Raw genomic sequence first — 21260 nt, forward strand, 5'->3', positions numbered from 1 at the left:
GGACATCCATCCTAGTATTACAATTATAGCATCAGAGAGAGTATATGGTATACACTGTGTTAGTCAGGGATTTAGTTGATGTACACAGTGTCAGCCTGACTCGGCAGTCTAATGAGCCAGGGTGCAGGGGCGAAAAAAAATTCATTGCTTTGCCCCCCATTGCTTTGTGTTGTAATTCACAATAGGAGTATGATAGAGACCAAGCAGTCCATTGCAAAAGTCAAGGCTATATGTGGGAACCAGACTGGTAAGTCAGAGCTTGTGTCATTGGTTTTTAGAATGATTGATCTTAACATTCATAAGTAAAACTCCATTTACATCAATTAACCTTTTACTAAGACTGTTGTGTGGGATAATAGCACCATACATATACAGTAGCATCAGGCCTACGGCCGGCCAGTTTCAACATACAACTTTTTTTTTTTCCAAGCTATTGCGAGATTCTCAAATTTTGATTTTCCTCTTTTTAAAATGAATTTAAAAAAAAAAAATCCTGAGAGCGGACACAAGGGGCATGAGCCTGACACTCCTATCCTCTGCTATCCATGTGTTCTCTAGAATCCCACCCAAGGCTCCTCCATCATCCACACCTGGATCCTGCTTTGCCACAAACTGAATGCAGTAAAAGCACTGCAGTGCGCAGACTCCAGACTAGTGCTAGCTGTTGCTGTATTCCAGAGCTGGTGGTCTGCTTATACAGTTGCGGGGCCAACATCAATTTCACCATTCGGATGGCCGTCAGAATTGTTCTTTAACATGCCATACGGTTTCTCATATGCTGTTGTAACTGAAGTAGGTTTTAAACCTGTAGCCTTTACCCCCTCCATACAGAAGATCCACTCACCCAGTCTCTCAAGACAGGACTTAAGTCACAGGAGAGACAGAGATCAAGGGGCTGCATGAGGATTCTACTGGGCAACCGGGCCACTTTTCACATGTCCATAAGCCATAAATGCCATGCATCTGCATAGACCCATCTTATGGTAGGTTCACACCTTTGCCTGGGTTTCCATTCTTCGGGTCCGCTTGGGGACCTGAAGAATGGAAATTTAATCCGCTTAAGAATCAGTCACCTGCTTAGTCTATGAGGTCTGCCAGATTTCTGCCTGAAAAATACAGAGATAGGGAGCCTGCACATGGAGTTATGTTCGCTCATTCTGAACGTAAAACTCGTTCAGAGTGAACAGTGTAAAAAACAGATCCCATTGACTTGAATGGGAGTCGGCGTACGCGCACTTTTCTTTGAAATCAATGGGAAGCTTTTTTACCTATTGCTTTTAATGTGCTACGTGCTACGTGCGTATCACATTGAAAGCAATAGGCAAAAAAAAAAAAGCCTCCTATTGATTTCATTGGGGAGCGCGCGTATGTCAGCACCCATTCAAGTCAAAGGGATCTGGTTTTACGTTCAGAATGAGCAGAGCGTAACTCCGTGTGCAGGCTCCGTAAATGAAAGGTCAGACTTGCAGAACTATTTCATCCAGTGCAGATGTGAAACCAGTCTGATGGAAATATTACTAAAATAATAATAAATAATAATAATGTTGTTATCTCGAGTTCTCCAGTGATTTCCTACATTACCTGAATACACGCTGTCACAATAAGATACAAAATTGTATTTTATTTATAACTGAAAACAAAATAAACAAATTTAATTGATTTAACAGACATGGATTTAACAGAAAACCCGGTTTCTTTATCACAGTATTTTAACACTGATGAGAAAACGAAAGCTGGATCACTTGTATTAGGACACAAAACTGATGGAAATGTCCGATTCGCATTTTTGATTCATGTAAAAAATAAATTTGTGAGCTAAAGGATAAAGTAGACTGTGTATCCTTAAGAGGAGGCTCCCAACACTTGGATTAAAATGTACATTACCAGGATGTGCACTAAGACCTCAAGGGTCATTTTCTGTACCACCCAGAGCTGAAATCTCCCATCATGCACATATCATGGTCATCACATGACCTACCAAAATGAGCAGCCAAGTAAAGGAAGTTTTGACTTCTTAGGAGCTCCATTACTTCATTTGGTTAATATCTTTCTGACATTGCTGGACTTGCACCTATCAGACACCTCTGACCTATGCTAGGAATAATCAAAATCCTAGCACGTCCCCTTCAGGCTGAACCCACACGCTGCAGAAAAGCTGGGTTTCTTTGAGCCAAAGCCAGGAGTGAATTTAACAGGAGGGAGAAGTATAAGAACTTCTTGGTTATTTTCCATTTCTATTGAAGACACTCCTGGCCTTTGGCTCAGACGAAAAAAAAAAAAAAAACATCACTAACGTGGCCTAGGCCTTAAAGGGGACTGGTCACAATATGTACTAATAGATTGACAACCGTGTATTATTAGTCACGTTGTCACAAGGATGTGTCCCAACACAGTCAAACGTAAGGCAGCACCCCAACTGGTAAAATTGTCAATTTATTCATACATCGGAATAAAAAAAGGAACAGCACACTGAAAATTTATGGAACGAACACAAAACTGCCCACCCACCCACAAACAGCACCATTCTCTGTGAGTTTTGTCTTGGATTGCAGTTCCTAGCTTTTCATGTGGATGTTTCCAATCTGCAATACCACACACTGTCCATGGAGTGGCGCCAGTTCTGAAAAGAATGCAGACCTTTTAGCTAAACTAAAGCGTTCCCTTGAATGTGTCCATAGATGCCGATTAAAATTCTTAGGTAAGTTTTCCAAAGAGAGTCAATAACACAATAAATAAACTCAATATAAGCAGAGTGCGGTGATCTTCAGGAATACTAGACTGCGTAGAGAATAAGGGTAAAATATTCTGATACACTAATATACGGCCTACCTGGACACAGTCTTGTGCTCGTGGGTCCAAGGTAGGTCTGCCTACCTTGGACCTTCAATAAAAGATTCATTCGGCTAATAGCTATTCCTCCCAACCTCCACAGACACGCATGCTTGGTTCAGCAGAACATTATGTTCTTAAAGGGGAGAGGTGAGTAAGTTACTGCTAGACACCTCTGGTAGAGACTTAGTCCCCGCTCCTAAGGCAGTCCTGATGCTTTACACAACTGTGTGTGGGATCTTTTATATATGGCTTTAGTCCCATTGGCACCTAAAAACTCTTCTTCCCACTACTGGCGGAGTAGCTGCTCTCAGAAAATTGAGAACAATATATATATATTTTTTACACCACCAAATTGTAATATCTGACCTTAATATGCCGTTATTCTACTCTGCTTGGATCAGGCATATTGTAAACTTTAGAACCAGATCTGTGCCCTCAGATTACATTTACACTGTGTAGGTAGGTGTGGAATTTGAGAGATTTGTACAATAAAATTTATATTAATCCAACATAGCCCCAAAACGTTTTTTTTTTTACTTCCATTGACTTCAATGGGTTCCGTTTTTTTTACTTCCATTGACTTCAATGGGTTCCGTTTAATGCACGTAACACATTGAAGTCAATGGGAATCTTTTTATCAGCGCTGATTCTGCTGAGAGTTATCGTGGCAGAATCAGCACCGCGTTACTCCGTGTGAATGCCCCCTTAGAAAGAAAAAAAATCATTAAAATGTATTCAATCGCATTCAGTGAATATTTTGGGTTAGATATGGGATGAGGAATAAAACAATGGCCGCTTTCTTCTAGACATGGCAGCACCCCATGGATCGAGTCTTGTATTGCACTTAATCTTCACTGAAGTTTTCATTTTCTTTTATAGGACTATTATACTGATGACCCATTCTTAGGATAAGGAGTAAGAGACCCTGCCCAGCAGCTGCAGTAAGAGCCTGTGGTCCTTGTGTGAGCCAGTGACATCACTTCCATTTGTCACATGGTCATGCGGCAGCTCAGTCCCATTACTATGCTGGAATACCAAGCATAGTCCCTATAAAGGGTATGTCGTTGTGCTAAGTAAGCAGTGACCCATTTGTTCCAACACTGCAACCCCTTCAATCAGCAGTTCGGGAGGTTACCGGGTGTTGGACCTTCCACCAATCGGATTTTCACGACCAACCCTAAGAAAAAGTAATCCATATCAGTCCTGAAAAACCATTTTAAGGAAATGTGCATGAGCTTCTATGTCAGACAGAACCAATGGACAATGCGGGGAAATAGAATAGTAAAGAAATATAATTGCCCTGTCAGGCTGCAGAATTTTCCACATGAGCATGACTTGTTAAAAAAACAAACTTGCAGTGAACATAAGAGTTACTATCTTGAGCTGGTCACAGGGGCGTAGCTATAGCTGGTGCACCAATAGAAGGCACTACCAGGTCTGGGAACCGTGATTGTGCCCCAAGGGTCCTTCTGACACATAAAATATACCATTATTCTAAAATGCAGGAGCCCCTATAATCGATTTTGCATTCAGGTCCAATAGCTTCAAGTTACACCTCTATCCAACGAGCATCCAGAAGGCAGGACAATCTTTACCCTACTGCAAGGAGATTCCTTCCCCCAGCTAGTCGTCTTACAGCCTCACACAGGACAGTAAGGATGTGGCAGGACATGGCTGAGCTTCTTAGGTTTTGTCATTAGGGACAAAATAAGACCAAGAAAAAGGAAAAAAAAGGAAGGGCAGAGATATGTTTCGTGCATATTCTATGTAAAGAGCACACCAAAATGTTACAGCTGAAAATCTGATTCAATGGAAAACCTGCACTACCAGTCATGTTAATGGCAGACAAACAGCTTTTTTAATATGTACCCTTAAAACACTCCAATAATAATTTTGACCACCTGATAACCTAAAACAAAACAGGAATGGCAAGGCCCAATAATGCCGGAATAAAGGGCATTAATCACCACAACAGTCCCTATTGAACCAGAGGTTCACCAAATTAAAATGTTTTTTTTTTCTGCTTTCTGACCGGTTCCTCCATTACTAAGACACTTGCTTCTTCTCCTCATAAGCTAGTAAGCTGTAGTGTGAACAGCGAAGCCCTCATCGCACCAAAGATCATACTGTCCAGGGCCCAGATCGTCCATCCCTCTGTGCTGTGTCAGAACATGTATATTGCCCGGCCCTGTCAATCATAACATAGAGATATCCTTTTGGTGCAACACAAGTAAAGGTGATACCCCCGTTGCACCAAAAAGCTCATTTTAGCATTTTTTGGCTTTTTTTCATTATATCAGTGATTAAGTCACCAATGGGAAAGCAGAATACAAATATAAAACCTTTCATATGAACCGCAGATATCTGTGCTTAGAGCTCAATAGTGACTGTTCCTTGCTGTAAACGTGATATATTTTAGCATTTGCAGTAAATATTTCAGAGATTATGTCCAAAAAAGTGATACATGTATTTGTATTTGTTTTTTTTTTTTTTGGACTGTCCACATAATTACCCCCTTCGACTCGAAAAACTGGTTGGTGCAATCTCAGGAATATCAGACATGGCTGCCTCCAGTATTACTGGTATTCGGTAACACATGTAAGATTTACAATTGGTCAGTGAATCAATGTCAACTATGTAAGGACAGAGGCCTGAAATGAAACATAACATGCTTTGCAGTTTTTGCAAATAAAAAAATATATTATAAACTGAAAAAAGTAATAAATAAGAGTCACTGATGGAACTACCCTTGAAGTTCCAACTATGGAACGTCAAAAAGACTTACAAAGTTGGCTGTGACCTTCCTAAATAGTTGGGCGTTACTGGCATCCACTGAGGAAGAGGCCTGCGTTTTCCAGTACTGCGGAAGAGAGAAGATTTTGCCTTATGGCTCCTTTCTTCAGAAAAAGCACTAAGATCTCCCAGAGATGCCTCGCAACCACTTTAAGTCACTTATACTTGCCATTCCCAAGCAAAAGGTATTAATGAGGAGACAAAAAGTTGAAAAAAAAAAATCTTATTAGGAGTGGCAAAGTAACAGGAGGTGAACAGGAAGGAAGGGAATAAGGTTGGTCAATTTCTTTCCTGCACAAAAACAGTCTCTTGAGGACACAAGCCTGCTTCTTGTAATGTGATATCATAGTCCAAATGGGATAACTTCCGTCGTGGAAAATTTGTGAGGAGTTCAAACCTCTCGTTCGGATATCCATTCTGCTGCACGTGCTTAACCAGAGCCTGGGAGACAAGATGGGAGGAAAACACAAGGGATTACTAAAATATCCAATCTACATAATCGACCCTCCCCCAAAGAGAATGAGCCGGATTGTCTATCGGCCCAGTTTTTACTAGATACCAAGGTATACGGGATCCTTGAAGTTTTTTTTTCTTCCTTTTTTAAATAAAAATGAAATTATATATACTATATTATATATATATTTATTAATAAAAAAAGCCACAGACTAAAGTCCAAAAGTGAAAAAGATATTGACAAGCTGCTGCAGGGAATCTGTGACAGATATTATTTATCCGTGTACCCTAAAGCAAGACTAAACCAAGAAATGAATGCAACAGTAAGTAAGAGAGCTGGTGGAAGTGGAGAAAAATCTTCTTTTCACTATGTTTAGTATCCTTTGTTCTCATCCATTGCAAGATGAGAGCAACTGACAGTAAAAGACACATACAGACAGAGCCCCCTCCGTCAATTGTCCTTTTGCATTCACCTCCATGAAAAACAAACATGATGAAAAAAAATTTTCTATTTTTTTTTTTTTTTTTTTTTACTTAAAGTCCTGTGTGCATGATGAAGACAGTGTCCATCATGTTATTTACATTAAAGTGATTTTTCTTTGGCAAGAGAAATTGGTAACGTACAATCTGATTCCTACTGGGTGTGATCACAGATAAGGTTGCTCAGTTAACCCGTTCATGTGATCTGGATACAAGGATACATACCAATAACTTGGCCTTCTCTGGTAGTGAAATCTGTTCCCTTTTCCCATCAGGGTATCGCAACATGAGCTTTGCTTTGGGACCTGCAAAAGAATAAATTAAACGATATAGTTGGGAGTTGCCTCTATTGCATATAACCCTGGAAAGGTCTTTTTTTGTTTTTCTTAAAAATAACCTTTTCCCACCTCCAACCAGTCCAGCTCTACATGGTCTCTATAGTTTAAAGAGGACCTTTCACCATCTGGGGCACATGCAGTTTTATATACCGCTAGAAAGCCAACAGTGCACTGAATTCAGCGCACTGTCAGCTTTCACGATCTGTGAAGAGCTATCAGTGCCGGTACCATAGCTCTTTACCGTCAGAAGGGTGTTTCTGACAGTCTCTCAAGAACGCCCACTGTCAGATTTCTAGCGGTATATAAAACCGCATGTGCCCCTACTGATGAAAGGTCCTCTTTAATTGCTGTTTCTCCACTGATTCTGGCATAGGTGGATTTTTTTTTCTCTAGCCCGTCACTGAGCAATCAATGCAGATATCTTTGGTGTTTAACATGCTATTTAGGCTCTGTACTGTTAGGGGGGCGGCGTCAGGTAGGAGCAAGGCACCCTCATGCCCGAAACTGCCCTCCTGACGTTACACAACTTAAATAGCACATCAGGCACCAAAACTACCTGCAGTTGTTGCTCGGGAAATCTGGGGGTTGTGTGGGGGATTCCAAATGTGCTGGAATCAGTGGAGCAGCACCTATTAACAGATGCTAAGAACTAGAATTGGTGGAGTTGGTGAAAGGTCCTTTTTAAAATTTGGTTTACATTTTCGCTAGTTTTTAGACTGGAAAACAAAAGGAAATGTCAAATATAATTTTCTTAAAAGGATTCCATACTTTATAGTAAAAAGACACTAAATGGTTAATTCCCGTGCATTACTGGCACATCAGAAAAAAAGAATCTGCATAGAATAAGGCCAATGTGGAATCTAATGCAAATCACCACATTGTGCGTGTGCACTGTGCATGTGGGGTCTCTTCGACCCCAAAGCATAATAGCAGTTTCAGTTCTACCATGTTTGGAACAAACGAACCTCGCAAAGTTCCTCCAACACATACTGCAAAAGGGGTATGCCCTAAATAACACCATTAATCGATTGAGGTATGCCAGATTAATCGTTATTTTGATTTAGGGCATACTCATGTGGCCCTATAATGAAACCAGTAGTAGTAGTAATAAATAGAGATGAGCGAGTACTGTTCGGATCAGCCAATCCGAACAGCACGCGCGCATAGAAATAAATGGACGTAGCCGGCACGCGGGAGGTTAAGCGGCCGGCCGACGTCAAAGCGGAAGTACCAAGTGCATCCATTCATTTCTATGGAGCGTGCTGTTCGGATCGGCTGATCCGAACAGTACTCACTCATCTCTAGTAATAAAGAATAGGGGTGGGGAGAGACTGCTCTATATTGTACATACCTCCTGCCTCAGGGAGAGAAAGTAAAATGTGCCGGAGCCATAATGGGGCTACTGTCAGTAAAACGACTGATAGGACACCATGTATAAATGCTTATACAGCCAGCAAGAACCTGCATGTATTTGAACTTTTGATGAAAACTCAGGTACCATTTAGGGCTCGTTCACATCTACGCCCGGTCTCCGTTCTGCAGGTTTCCATTTCCTGCACAAAACAGAGGCAGGAGATGGAAACCTGCCGGCATGTTTCAAGCCCATTCATTTGAATGGGTTTGAAAGATGTCCGGCTGTGAGCATTTTATGCTCTCCGCTGCAAAACTGTTTTGTTTTTTTTTTTTAATCTGACACAGAGTCGGACATGCAGTACTCTGTGTCCGATTTTAAAAATACGGTTTCGCAGCAGAGAGCATAAAACGCTCACCGCCGCTCACGGCTGGACCCGGTCTGACAGGTTTCGGTCTTCTGCATGCAGAAGACGGAAAGCTGAGAACGGACTGCCGAACGCTAGTGTGAACCTAGCGTCAGATGTTTTCACATTATTTGATGCCAACTGACAGATTATATACCACTGTTCATACAACACTGTCTTAATAACAGCCTCCTACTGCTTATACGACAACCATAAGCTGAAAATACCATACTTCTGAAGAAAAACCCTTAACTACACTTTCTTGAACTCATCTCTTATAGATTGGCACCATGGAGAATGTAGACACACACAATATAGTACAAACCATTACTAGTATCGGGACAGTCTTCTGAGGATTCATCATTCCCAAAATTGTCTTTTACATCTTGAGATTCGTTGAGAGTTTTTTCAGGTAGCTGGTGGTTTGAGGAGTCGTCTTCTGCTGCTTCTACGACCGGCTCTGCTCGACTTACATCATCTTTCCTGTGGCTGACGCTTTTAGATGTGGCCTTCCTAGATTTACTGCTGGAATTGTCCTGTTCTGGCAAGGACTCTGGAGGCTTCTCCTCCTCTTCTTCCTCATGATCTGATCCACAGACAGATATAAATTCTTCACTTTCAGAATACAGCTCAGTATCGGATTCTTCCTCATATCGAGTAGTTGGTTTACTGGATGAAGAGTCAAAATGGGTTTCTTGCAAGGAGGCGCGTATTGCTGCTTCTAACTGACTGTCCTCGCTTGCATCGATGAGGCTCTCCTGGAGGACGGTAAGACCACTAACGCAAATTAGAGGAGTAAGAATAACAAACCAAAATCCATAGTACTCAAAAAAACAAAACACAAATAGAAGGTTTCTCAAAAACGAACTATTTTTAGACTACAAAGGCTTATCTCCTGCAGGTTTACCATCTCTACTCCTCATTGATCTGCTGCTATTGCTGTTCTTGTATCCTATTATAAATTATAGTATTAAATCAAATAAATGGCTGATGATGTCATACCCCGAGGGGCTGGCTCTCCATTATGGCACACAAAGTGGGGTCCCGAATTGTAAATTACAACTACATACCCTAATACGTGTGCAGTAATAAAGACCATGACCAACTTCATACTTACAGAACGTTGTCGTTTCTTAGGTGGGCTGCTGGAAAGTCCATCAAGCTGGCCATGCTCCGCTAAAAATCCCGTAACTTGTTCTAAGAAGGAGTTAACATCTAATTTCTGCCATTCCACCATCTTTTGGCCTGTTTGGGTGGAAAAAAATTCAGCAGAGAGTTAAGACCTTGAAGGGGTTGTCCAAAGATTATGTAGATAATAGGTGTGTGGAGTGGCAGACAAACAAGCAAGCAGCTGCTCCATTCAACTCTACAGGACTACCACAGATGGTGGATGCTACACTTGGCTTACACCAGCTCACACGTTTGAACAGAGCAGCAGGAACCTGGTTCTCGTGATGGGTGGAAACCCAAAAATCAGGCCCTCATAGATGAAACATTATGCATGAGAAATAAATTAAACTAGGTGCAAGCACTATAAAAAGGACCTTTCCCCACCTCTTTTCATCATTTAATAGGCGCCCCAATGGATTTGGAGTATTTTTTTTCTTGATATCAGAGAGTCTAGTTATATCAGACACCAACACAAACTGCATTGACTACTTAGGGATGGTGGGAGCTAGAGAGAAAATTCCAAGTGTGCTGGAGTCGGGAGAGGGGCCCGTATTAAAAAGATGAAAAGCGCTTGGGTAGGTGAAGGTAGTCAAGGAAAGATACCGTATTTTTCAGACTATAAGACGCACTTTTCTCCCCCCAAATTTGGGGGGGGGGGGGGGGTCTTATAGTCCGAATGTGGCCGCCCGGGATCCGCAGTAATAGAAAGGTGGAGGCCGGGGAGGGTTAGACGCCGGCACAGGTGCCGGGCCCTGCGACATCGCTACGCTCCTGCCCTGCAGGAAGCCAGTAGCAGAAGAAGCGATGCTGTTATTCCACTCCTCCATTCCCCCACCCCCGGAATAGCAGGTGCGTTGTTATACACTCTGTGCCTGTCCTTAAGTGTCCATTCCTAAAGATGTCCGACTTTTCAAGCGGAAAGAAAAAACCTACATGTCGGGTTTTGCTGTCTACTTGAAAAGTCGGACATCTTTAGGAACGGACAGTTAAGGACAGGCACGGAGTGTAAAACAACGCACCCGATCTCCATTTAAATGAATGAAAAATGTCACGGACACAGCTAGTGTCCGCTGCTAATGTCTGTGCAAGATTTTGAACAGACATTAGCAGCGGACACTGACGGTAGTGTGAACACTCCCTTACAGAAGCAAGATGGACTGGACTGCCAGTCGAGACACTACAGCTTACAATAGAAGTCTATGGGAGGGGGCAGTGAGCAACAGCCCAGTGAAAGGAGTGGAGATAGATGAACAGGTAATTTCTATCATATCAGTACAGGTGTGTGGTGTCAGCGGATAGAGGCCTCTGGTTACTTCACCATCTTGATATTATGGGTATGTAATGCTTTAACGTCTTGAGCCCCATTCACAACTCCAATGCGACATTTTGCATGTAACCACGAAGGGGTTGCAGTTAGTGCACTACATATATATATACACATATATATATATATACACATATATATATATATATATATATATATATATATATATATATATATATATATATATCATAATGTAATGTTTTACAAATCTCTTCATTTACTATAACATTAACATTGAGCCTTTGTCTTGTGTTTGCCGACACAGATATAAGTACTGTTGTTTCTGTCTTGTCTTTATATTTATATGTGTTTTAATCACGTCATGTGTTATTATTCTAAGTGCCATCTTTGTTGTTTTTTCCATATCAGTACAGGTCAGTAATTCCTTATAATGTGACGTGTCATTCTGCTGCAGCTTCTGAGTGTGAGTGTTATGCAGGAGATTCTCAACAAATTTCAGTGTTCAGTCTATCATATGTGCAGACATTGTAACAGATAGTCTCCAGTATCCAGCTCAGGGAGAACTGCTAAAAATGTAGAATACAAGTTACATAGTAGTTTACAAACATGTCAGTCACCTGTACGGGGATCCAATATGGAGACATATGGGAAATCCGATAACTTGTAAAACTGAATGTATCTCTGCCCCTCTTCACTGTCATGATAAACCTGTCGAAACACAACATTGAAATAATGACTTGTTGGCATTTAAGTGGTGACATTGTACTTGACAGGTTTAAACAAAAAGCAGGACCTGATCTTCTCCATCATTCACACGGCTGCTGCAGCCAATCACTGCTCTCAGGGGTTATGCCCGTCTGTCTGGTATGTGACCACTGGGTCCTATGATTGGCTGCAGCAGTCACATGAATGTTGTATATGTCATCACTGATGTAAGGCCACTGGAGTGGCTAAGGAGCATTACGCCCAGAATACAAGGCCCAGCACAGATAATTCTTTTATCTTAATACTGTATACACACTTAAATCTTTAACTAGAAAGCTGCATGTATCAACTTTAACAGAATACTAAAGGGAACCTGTCAGCAGCAAATAAGTATTAAACCAGAAACATTTGCATTATAAACCAGCTTTCTGGTGCGCTAGATATAAAAAGTTACAATTTTTGGCACAAAAAAAATAAATGGAACTTTCATATTTGCGCTGCCTTTGCTATTTCCCTGAAAAGAGGGCAGCCATGCAGTGAGATTCATCACTTATGCCAGAAACCTAACATATATGATGCGGAAAGTGTACAACAGTTATAAGGAGGAGAGGGTCTTGTCATAAATGAGGTACACCCGATGCCTCCTCAATAAAACTCCAGTCTTCATTAAATCTACAAGATGGAGCCACTATTCCACAAATTAAAGGTATGAGGCTGCACATCTCCTGGGTACATCGTGCTAGGGCTGGTTTAAAACCCATTTTGTTGCTGACAGACTCCCATTACTGTTGAGACTTATTGCCTGAAAATCTGGATATTATTACCTGCCAAAATATAAAATGTTCCCGTATTATAGATTTCACAGAATCGTTGCTCCAAATGTCCCGGTTTAAGCACTGACAAGCAAAATCCTGCACATTCTGGATATTGATCATCAGCCACTTGTTCTTTAGTTGCCCGCACTCCTTGGCCTGCAAAAGGGGGAGAAAAAAAAAAATGTACAACTCAAATCTCACCCAAAATGAAAGTATGGAAATAGTGTAAGGAACTCAGTTGCTGCACCAACACTGTATGGTTAGTTTATGACTTAGGTGAGCTGTATATATCAGATATTCAATCGATCCCACTATCAACATTAACAAAAACCACCAATTATGCCATATATAATTATGGCTGACAGCTGGACGACAAAATCCAGCATGAGTAATCTGCCATCGCTCACCGTGGCGTTAACATACCTGCAGTCTACCGTGGTTCATTTGTGGCATTACCACACCCAACCATTGAATGAAATCAACATTTTGGCAAAAAAAAAAAACCAAAAAACCTAATGTATATGCCCGACTTTGCTGATTTACTTTGCCAGTGTTTGATATCCCGGAAAAGGATTCATTTTGTGGGTAGACAGTATATCATGTGATTCAGTCAGTGCTTTGTTAGGATCAGTTCACACTGAGTTTTTTGGCAAGGATTTTGATGCTGAAACCGCCTCAAAATCAGCCTCCAAAAAAAGCCTCCTAATAGAACTCAATCATTATTGCCACAGTTTCAGAGTAGTCTCTAGCACTGAAACTATCAATGGGAAGAAGACGATGTGTTTTTCACACAAACTCCAGCACATTTTCTGCACCGAAATCAGCCTGGTGACATACCCAAATAGGGTGCCCAGTAGTGGATTCATCAACAGCCATTAAAAGGCATTGTCCAGGACAGACCATAAGTTTTGTGGGTGACTTAACACCGATTGACTATACAGGGCCCCCATTCCAACAGGCGTAGGTTAGTACCTGTATAGTGACCGAGCACCTTGTAGCAGAGCTCCCATTCACGTCACCCCATATACACATGCTTTAATATAAATAGTATACGCTGTTACCTACATTTACTTCCAAAGGATCTACAGCCTAGTTAGGGTGGTCAAGATTTATCGCCTGATATTAAATATAATGCTTCGGTGACTACGACTAACAGACACTGATTTAGGAGATACGTCAGGTAAAAACAAATGTGCATAAAGTTAGAGGAGCCCGACTCACACGTTACCATTACAGGATGCTGTCACTGTCTGGCACTGAAGGCTCCTCTCTGGATTTCTTCTTTTACTATATTACTTCTCCTTTTAAGGTGTTCTGAAATTAGAAAAATAACATGTGTAATAGCAGAACTGCCTATGCTATTATCATGTTTTATTCTTCTATTTCAGCACTCCTTAAAAGTATCCCTACAGACTGGCAGATCTTTTTTCCTTAGTGTTTCTACACAATAATACATCAATAACTTTAGTGTATGCACAAGCTGTCCTAGCTCAAAGACATAAGTCAATGGGATGACCAGCCAGGATTGTTGGCCATCCCACTGTATGTACCATAGCTCTAGTTCAGTTTTGTCCATGCATAATTTCCTGTCAAGTCTGATAGACTATACATTAAAAACCCGTTCTGCAAATTTCTTCCATACACGATGTAATACTACTCAGAGGAGATGAGCTAAAGGGCCTGCCCACACAGAACATGATCTAATTCCCCCCCTTTGCTCTTAAGTGATGGCCCAGGCGTCCAGGCATGAGATCGCTAGAGCAGAGGGGTTGAGAACCATTCAGTGTATGCTCCTGAGTCTCTGTAAGGAAGGGAAGGACCACTTCCATGACACCTGCAATCACAGGACAAGGGGGGATTAAAACTTTCAAGTAGCATGCTCATCAACCAAAATATGTTAAAACTGCTTTACTCCTCACCCCCTAAGTTTAGGGGTTGTACCATTAAGGATACCTATCCCTTATCCACAGCATAGGAGATAATTGTGCAGTTGCAGGGGCTCCAGTGATGAGGACTCTTATGAAGTCCCCTATGCCTCCCCCTTGAGAATGGAGCCCCATTGCACTTGCATGACCATCACACTATTCACAGCTATGGGGCTGCCAGGAAAGTAATCATCAGTGTCAGCAGCCCTATAGCAATGAATGTAGCACCAGTCATGTCATCGGAGGAGGAAACATTGGACTGAGGGGATACAGTGACTTCCTGTGAATAAGTGTCCTCAATGGCACAATCCTTTTAAACAGTAACCTAGTTTCAAATTCAGTGATACTAGTTTAAAGGAGTCCAATACATAGCACATACAACACAACAGAAACCTACACAGTCCAGTCGCATTAACGTGACCACCGCTTACTTTTGATGTCAACGTTAAATAACCAATCGCAGAAGGCACGTGTCATCAGCCATCTGGGTGCACTCATCAATGTGGAAGGCATGATGGATCAACACAAGTATGCATCTATCCTTGTGGACCATGTTCACCCCCACATGCAAATTGTTTTTCCTCAGGATGATGGCATCTACCAGCAGGACAATGCCACATGCGTGGTTCGAGGAGCACCAGGATGAGTTTACTGTACTCCCTTGGCCAGCAAATTCCCCAGACTTGAACCTAATGGAGAATCTGTGGGACCACCACAATCGGGTTGTTCGCACCATGGATGCTCAACCGCATAACCTAGCGCAGCTGGCCACGGCACTGGAGTCGGCATGGCTCAGCATCCCAGTGAACATCATCACAACATCCCCTCTCTTCCTGCACGTCTCACAGCGGTCCGCTCTGCCACCTGGATTTTGACAGGTCATTACATTAATGTGACTGGACTTTGTATATTACAAAGTCCATAATGTAAGCAATATATACTTATTGGCAGACAAGCTGCTAAATACTCCATAATAATTAAAAAGGTGATCATGAAGGCAAACACTGACTTACTGTCTCAAAACTGCCTTTATGCATAAGGTCAATGGGCGGTCGGAACAGATCAGCCAAGGTAGTTAATTTCTTATCAACTGCGCCTCCGTTTCGTAACTCCTGTTCTTGGCGGACTGGGGAGATCCAAATACAGAGGTAAGAAGATTTAGGAAAGATAAGAACAGTGACTAAAATGATTAAATGGGATTGTCCCATAATTACATACGAATATGATACATCAAATAAAAAATTTGTTTTTAATTTATAATAATTTTAATTTAATATAGATGCATGTGTCCGATACTGTGCCCCCTGCTGTACCTTTTAAACAATCTTAAGATAACATTGTGTGCCCAGTGTGAGAAGAAACTCCTTCCTGTAAACAGATTCTTAGGGATGTACAATAGCCAGTATCACTTATATGGCCATGTCTGTATCAAACATTACAGTATGCTCATTACAGGTAATGAGGCGGAGCAGCAATACCAGACAACCCATGAACATGTGTGGTGCAGTTTCTGAAATAAAGGAGACATATGTTTCCTATCCTGGGACTCCCCCATTAATTATATAGATTCCTTTAGGGGGGTGTCAGCAGACATGGCCAGGTGCAGGTACTTCAGCTTCCCTCCCCCATCATCTGATCCTCCCTCTCAGGGAGTAATTTAGATTACAGGTATACACAATAGAATTGCTGTGTTTGCTGTACCCAAAGACAAATACAATCACAAACATTTATCTTACTAGTACAAGGTTACTTACTTGTCTCAGTCTGAAAATCTCGGAATCCATCAAATATTGATCGAGCTGGTCTTCGCCTTTTGGGAGCTAAAATAAACAAGAATATATTCAAAGCAATGTACAGTTAACTATGGTAAAAAAAATGCAGATGTTTCAAGCCGGCATGCAGGGGAACATGTTGTTGAAATGGAAAGGTACATCCCCAGTCCATTTGTTACACTGGGACTGCTGTAGGTAGAGGTGGAATTATTTAACCAGTTTGGAGCGCAAGAACATTCCCCTCATAGAAGTAGAGGAGGAACAACAAGTCGGAGAGATGAATGTTAGTGTGAACCTAGCGGAAATAGTAATCTATGCAGCATTACATTCATTGACAAGAAGATTGCAGCAAGACTCAGCATGCAGGTACATCTTAAGACAAGACACTTGGTCTTGTCAAAAGAGGGCAAAAAAGTGCTTCTCCTATTGTCCTATAAAGTCACTCAGAGGTTAATTATGAGTAGTGTACCTTGCTGACTGTTAGACATGCCTCTATGATGCACTGCATATGAGGTCAGTCACCTCTAGTAGTGAGATTGGGGACATTAACATCTCAGAGATAGATGTTGTCTCTCATGGCTGGACTTTTGACACACACAGCAAGTGTTTCTCAGAAAAGTCTCTAAGGGTAAGTTCAGACGGGGTTTTTTTTTTTTTTTTTTAGATCGGAACCTGAAGTGGAGGCTGCCTCAGGTTCCGATCCAAAAGCCGGGTGGCTGCGACTGCACTGGCATCCAGCCGTGCACTCCGCTCCAGATTAGGCCCAATGAATGGGTCTAGTCCGGAGGAGGGAGTGTCTTCAGGCAGAATCACGAGGCGAAATGGCCTGAAGAATGAGCACCTCGCTTTTTTTTTTTTTTTTTACCGGCTCCCGGAAAAAAGAACTGACCGGCTCCCATTGATTTCAATGGGAGCCATCTTTTTGGTCAGGAAGGACATGGCCTCAAAATCCAGACCGAAAGACCCTGTGTGAACTTACCATAACAGTTTGCAGCACTTCCCTGGCCTGCATGGTTGGCACACCAGCTACCACATAACAGTGTGTAACAAATGTGCCGCAGAGAACCATACAGATCCTGTTTACCTCCATGCCTAATTATATCTCATCTTCTATCCAGGCCCAACATAATAATAGGGCCTCCTTTCAATTGCAGTTTTTCCTAATAAACTTCTCCTTTCTCTGAAATAACTTACAGAAATCATCATTATATTCACACATAGAAAGTTTAATTTGATTTTAACAGCTCCTTCTTAATTTGTCAGTGACAAAAATAAAAAGTATGTGAAGGCATTCCCCAATAATACATATACAGCTAGGTATTCTTTTGGAGGAGCCTTTAGTTAACACTATACTGTGTGCCTTTACACATCCCTCTCTCCAAGCCAATCACTTGCACAGACATTGTATGAGCTGAGTAAACACACTGATGACAACCCCAAGGGACACTTGCCAAGTAACAGTAAACACTCAACCCTCTTACCACCAAACATTTCTGGCTCCACAAGGATTTCTTGTTTCTGGGGTATCGGAGCTCGAACATCATCTCTGGAACAAATGAAAACACGTCAGCCGTCACATGTACAGTATATAATAGTGTATAACTAATAACATTACTCATGGTAACAGAATGCACATTACATGTCTAGAGCCTGCTCTAAAGGGTTTCTGTTACGTCAAAGTCTATCGGGAACTAGACAGGAATCACATAAAATTCTCAACAGTAGAAAAACACAAGGAAAAAATCTAACAAAAACACTTATCACAAGAAATATTTAAAGGGAACCTGTAGGCAGGTAAATGGTGCCAGAGCGCCTCATCTGAGGGAACCATCTAACTCAGCATCCTTAGGGTATAAGTGTTTACTTAGCTGTCCAGGATTAGAAACACCAAAAAACCCGCCCATAACATATGTCTGGTGTTGCAGCTTATATCAATTCAAGTGAATGGGGCTGAACTACATTAATAGACACAACTGGAAGAGCATAGACCGGATCAGATCAACAAGGAAAACACTGTCAGGGTCTGTTCACATCTGTGTTGTGGCTATACTTACAAAGAAACCACAACACAGAGCCGAATCAGTATTAGAATGGAAACTGATGATGGGACCAAACAGATCCTTTATAATGACATGTATAAAGCAAACATTACGGTAACAATAATAGCCCCGCCTCCATGTCAAATTTAAAGGATTACTGCAATCTTGGCAAATTGTTGCCAAGATGGCAATAACTGCTCCCAAGCCCTGACTCCTAGGGTGGAACTTTTGGGAACAGTCAAGTAGTGCTGTTATGTGAAATATAAAATTTTAATAGCGAAAAACTTTTTTCCCACATAAATATTGGGAAGTCAAAAGCACAAGTGATTTTGCGGCAGCCTAAGCATCATACACACATTGGCCTTTTCACTCAAGAAACTTACAAGCAACACTAAGGGTCCGTTCACACGGAGTAAAGTGGCGCAGATTCTGGCACGATAACTCTCGTAAGAATCAGCGCTGGGAAAAAAAAAAAAAAGCCTCCCATTGACTTCAATGGGTTCCGTTTTCCGCACGGAACACTTTGTAATCAATGGGTTAAAAAGTCTGCCATTGATTTCAATGGGTTCCGCGTGGAAAACGGAACCCATTGAAGTCAATGGGAGGCTTTTTTTCCACGCTGAGTCTTATGCGAGTTATTGTGCCAGAATCAGCGCCATTTTACTCAGTGTGAACGGACCCTAAGTGCTCATGCCGACCTGATTGTAAAGCTTCCCCTGCTCAGCCCCAGAAGAATTGTACTTACTCTGCTGCAGGCCGTGCCGTGGATGCCCCTGCAGAGCTGGTGCTGGGCTCCTCTGCAATACCACCACCATCCAGGAACATTGTGACCGCCATTTCTAAATTCTGGCTACATGCTTCTAACATGTGTTTGCCAACACTTTCACTGGCCCCTAGAAGAAGGAACATATGTTATAATGCTAAATATCATTACACAGACTATGGTCCAACCTTCAGGTCATCGCCATACTCTGTCCCTTCCAGGAGGCCCACACCCATAAGTTTGGTAGCCACTCCTATCAAGCTTCTTTATTGTTGGCAGTACATCCTATATACACATGAGTAGTGTGCTGCCAACTACCTAGAATTTCTATGCCCACACAAAATATGCAGTCACTTGTTTATTGGATGGTCACTGGTATTTTTCCATGGGGCAATAGTTTAACACATATTTGTACAAATATTCATTCATCCAGTCATTGGCTGGTGTGAAAGGTCCCTTAGTCTCTGTTCACATCAGTATTATAAGATCTGCTTCATAAGGAATACATAATCCACAGCAGATCCAATGCTCCGCACACCCACAGTATCCAATGGCTGTGGCATTGTGGGCAAACAACAGATGTGCCCACAAAAATGTGCTACCACTGCTGGTGGACAGGGCTTTAGTTGTTGCAGCTTGTCTGTTCCATAATGGATCCCACTGACTTACAACAGGTTTATTAGGGTTTGGTTTAAAACAAGTTTATTCTGTTGGTCAAGTGATAAGGAAAATCTACTAAATAGAAACAGAACACCAGTGTGAACAGAGCTTTACAAGTCTGCTTCTAGGGTACACTGTAAATCAGGAGCAGGTATATAGAACTCAAGCTGTCACAAAGGGAAAAAAAACCAACTGCTTCAGTACTTGAAGCAGATTTTGAAGACTTATGAAGTAGTTTTTGAAAAGCTTTCTGAGTTCTTCCCATTCATTCTATTGGAGTTTCAGGCAGAATCTGTTAAATCAGCTATAGAAAAAATAAAAAATGTAAAAATCTGCCACTGTCTCCTACTGAAATGAATAGAAGACTGAGGTGTTCCTCACAGTTTAGTGTCATGGCTGGGTGCTATGGAGCGCGCTCTGTCAGTATCGGCACTACTATCAGGAGGGGCGTGCCCAGGTATAGACTGTCAGGAACACTCTTCTTATAGTGAAGAGCTATTGGCCATTGAACCGACATCTCTTCCCCCGAGGCACACAACAGGAAAGCTGACAGTGCGCTGAATCCAACACACTGTCTGCTGTATATAAAACTGCACATGCCCTAGGACATGAAAGGCGCTCTTTAATCGCACTGAAGTAAACGGGCTGAGCGCTGACACTATGTACAGTGCTGTGCTTGGTGGAATCCCACGCATACACAGTACGCTCCGATAGTCCTTGGCCTGTACGAGCATACGCCAAGGTCTGCAAGAATTTACTGCACATGTGAAGGATTTTAGTGACTCTGGAGGCCCAGGGGCCAATATAACAGCATCAGGGTATATACAAAAGATACAGCAGCGCTCAGGGGGTCACAGGCAACACCCCCAGTGCTCCAAGATGCTAATTTCCACCTGGAATAAAACCTCATTATTCCTGCAGCCACTGGGCTGTGAAACCACCAAAGGCATGATTGTTATTAATGTTACTAGGTGTATACATAGCACACAAGCAATGCAACTGTGATAGTCACAGCCTATGAATCATACATGGTGCAGGGCACAAGGCGCCCTCTATAAAGCGTCACTCTGGTCTGCAAGCCCTAGCCCGTTACACTGCCCACCCAGTCCCCAGTGCAGCCACCCCGCCCTGGCAGCGCAGCATCCTGCTCCTCTCCTCTATATAGCCAGGCAACACCGCCATGACACCCGGATCTCACGCCCACTGACCATCCTCTCACCTGTAATAGATATGAACTCCCTCAACAACTGGGCAGCGACCCCGCCATCAGCCTCCATCTTCTCCGCGCCAAACAACAACAACCGCCGACGTCACTGCCTGTGTCGTCACTTCCTGGTTTGCTCATCTCCGTGCAGATGTGATCACTAGAGGTAAATATACTCCGGCCATATACACCAGGCTCATAATATCCCGAGAACTGCTGGACACACCGAGAAGAGCCGCACATCGCTATGTATGCTCTAATAGAATGTA

General features: G+C 42.2%; 1 protein-coding gene across 2 annotated transcripts; it reads right to left on the bottom strand.

Moving 5' to 3' along the window:
- Nucleotides 1-1630: 1630 nt before the first annotated feature.
- On the bottom strand, nt 1631-21161 carry UBXN7 (UBX domain protein 7). 2 transcript variants are annotated; one of them, XM_075269013.1, is made up of 11 exons: nt 21007-21161; nt 19110-19257; nt 17807-17871; nt 16308-16373; nt 15567-15679; nt 12638-12784; nt 11726-11816; nt 9771-9898; nt 8985-9411; nt 6784-6863; nt 1631-6066 (listed from the first exon to the last, which is right to left on the bottom strand). In XM_075269013.1, exons 1-11 carry the CDS (start codon nt 21062-21064, stop codon nt 5905-5907), a joined length of 1485 nt encoding a protein of 494 aa, XP_075125114.1. In that variant the 5' UTR covers nt 21065-21161; the 3' UTR covers nt 1631-5904. The 2 variants fall into 2 exon arrangements, with proteins under 2 accessions (XP_075125114.1, XP_075125113.1); XM_075269012.1 differs by having other exon boundaries at nt 1632-6066; nt 8979-9411.
- Nucleotides 21162-21260: the final 99 nt, after the last annotated feature.

Source organism: Leptodactylus fuscus, chromosome 3 (assembly GCF_031893055.1).
Source record: "Leptodactylus fuscus isolate aLepFus1 chromosome 3, aLepFus1.hap2, whole genome shotgun sequence".
Lineage (NCBI taxonomy): Eukaryota > Metazoa > Chordata > Amphibia > Anura > Leptodactylidae > Leptodactylus > Leptodactylus fuscus.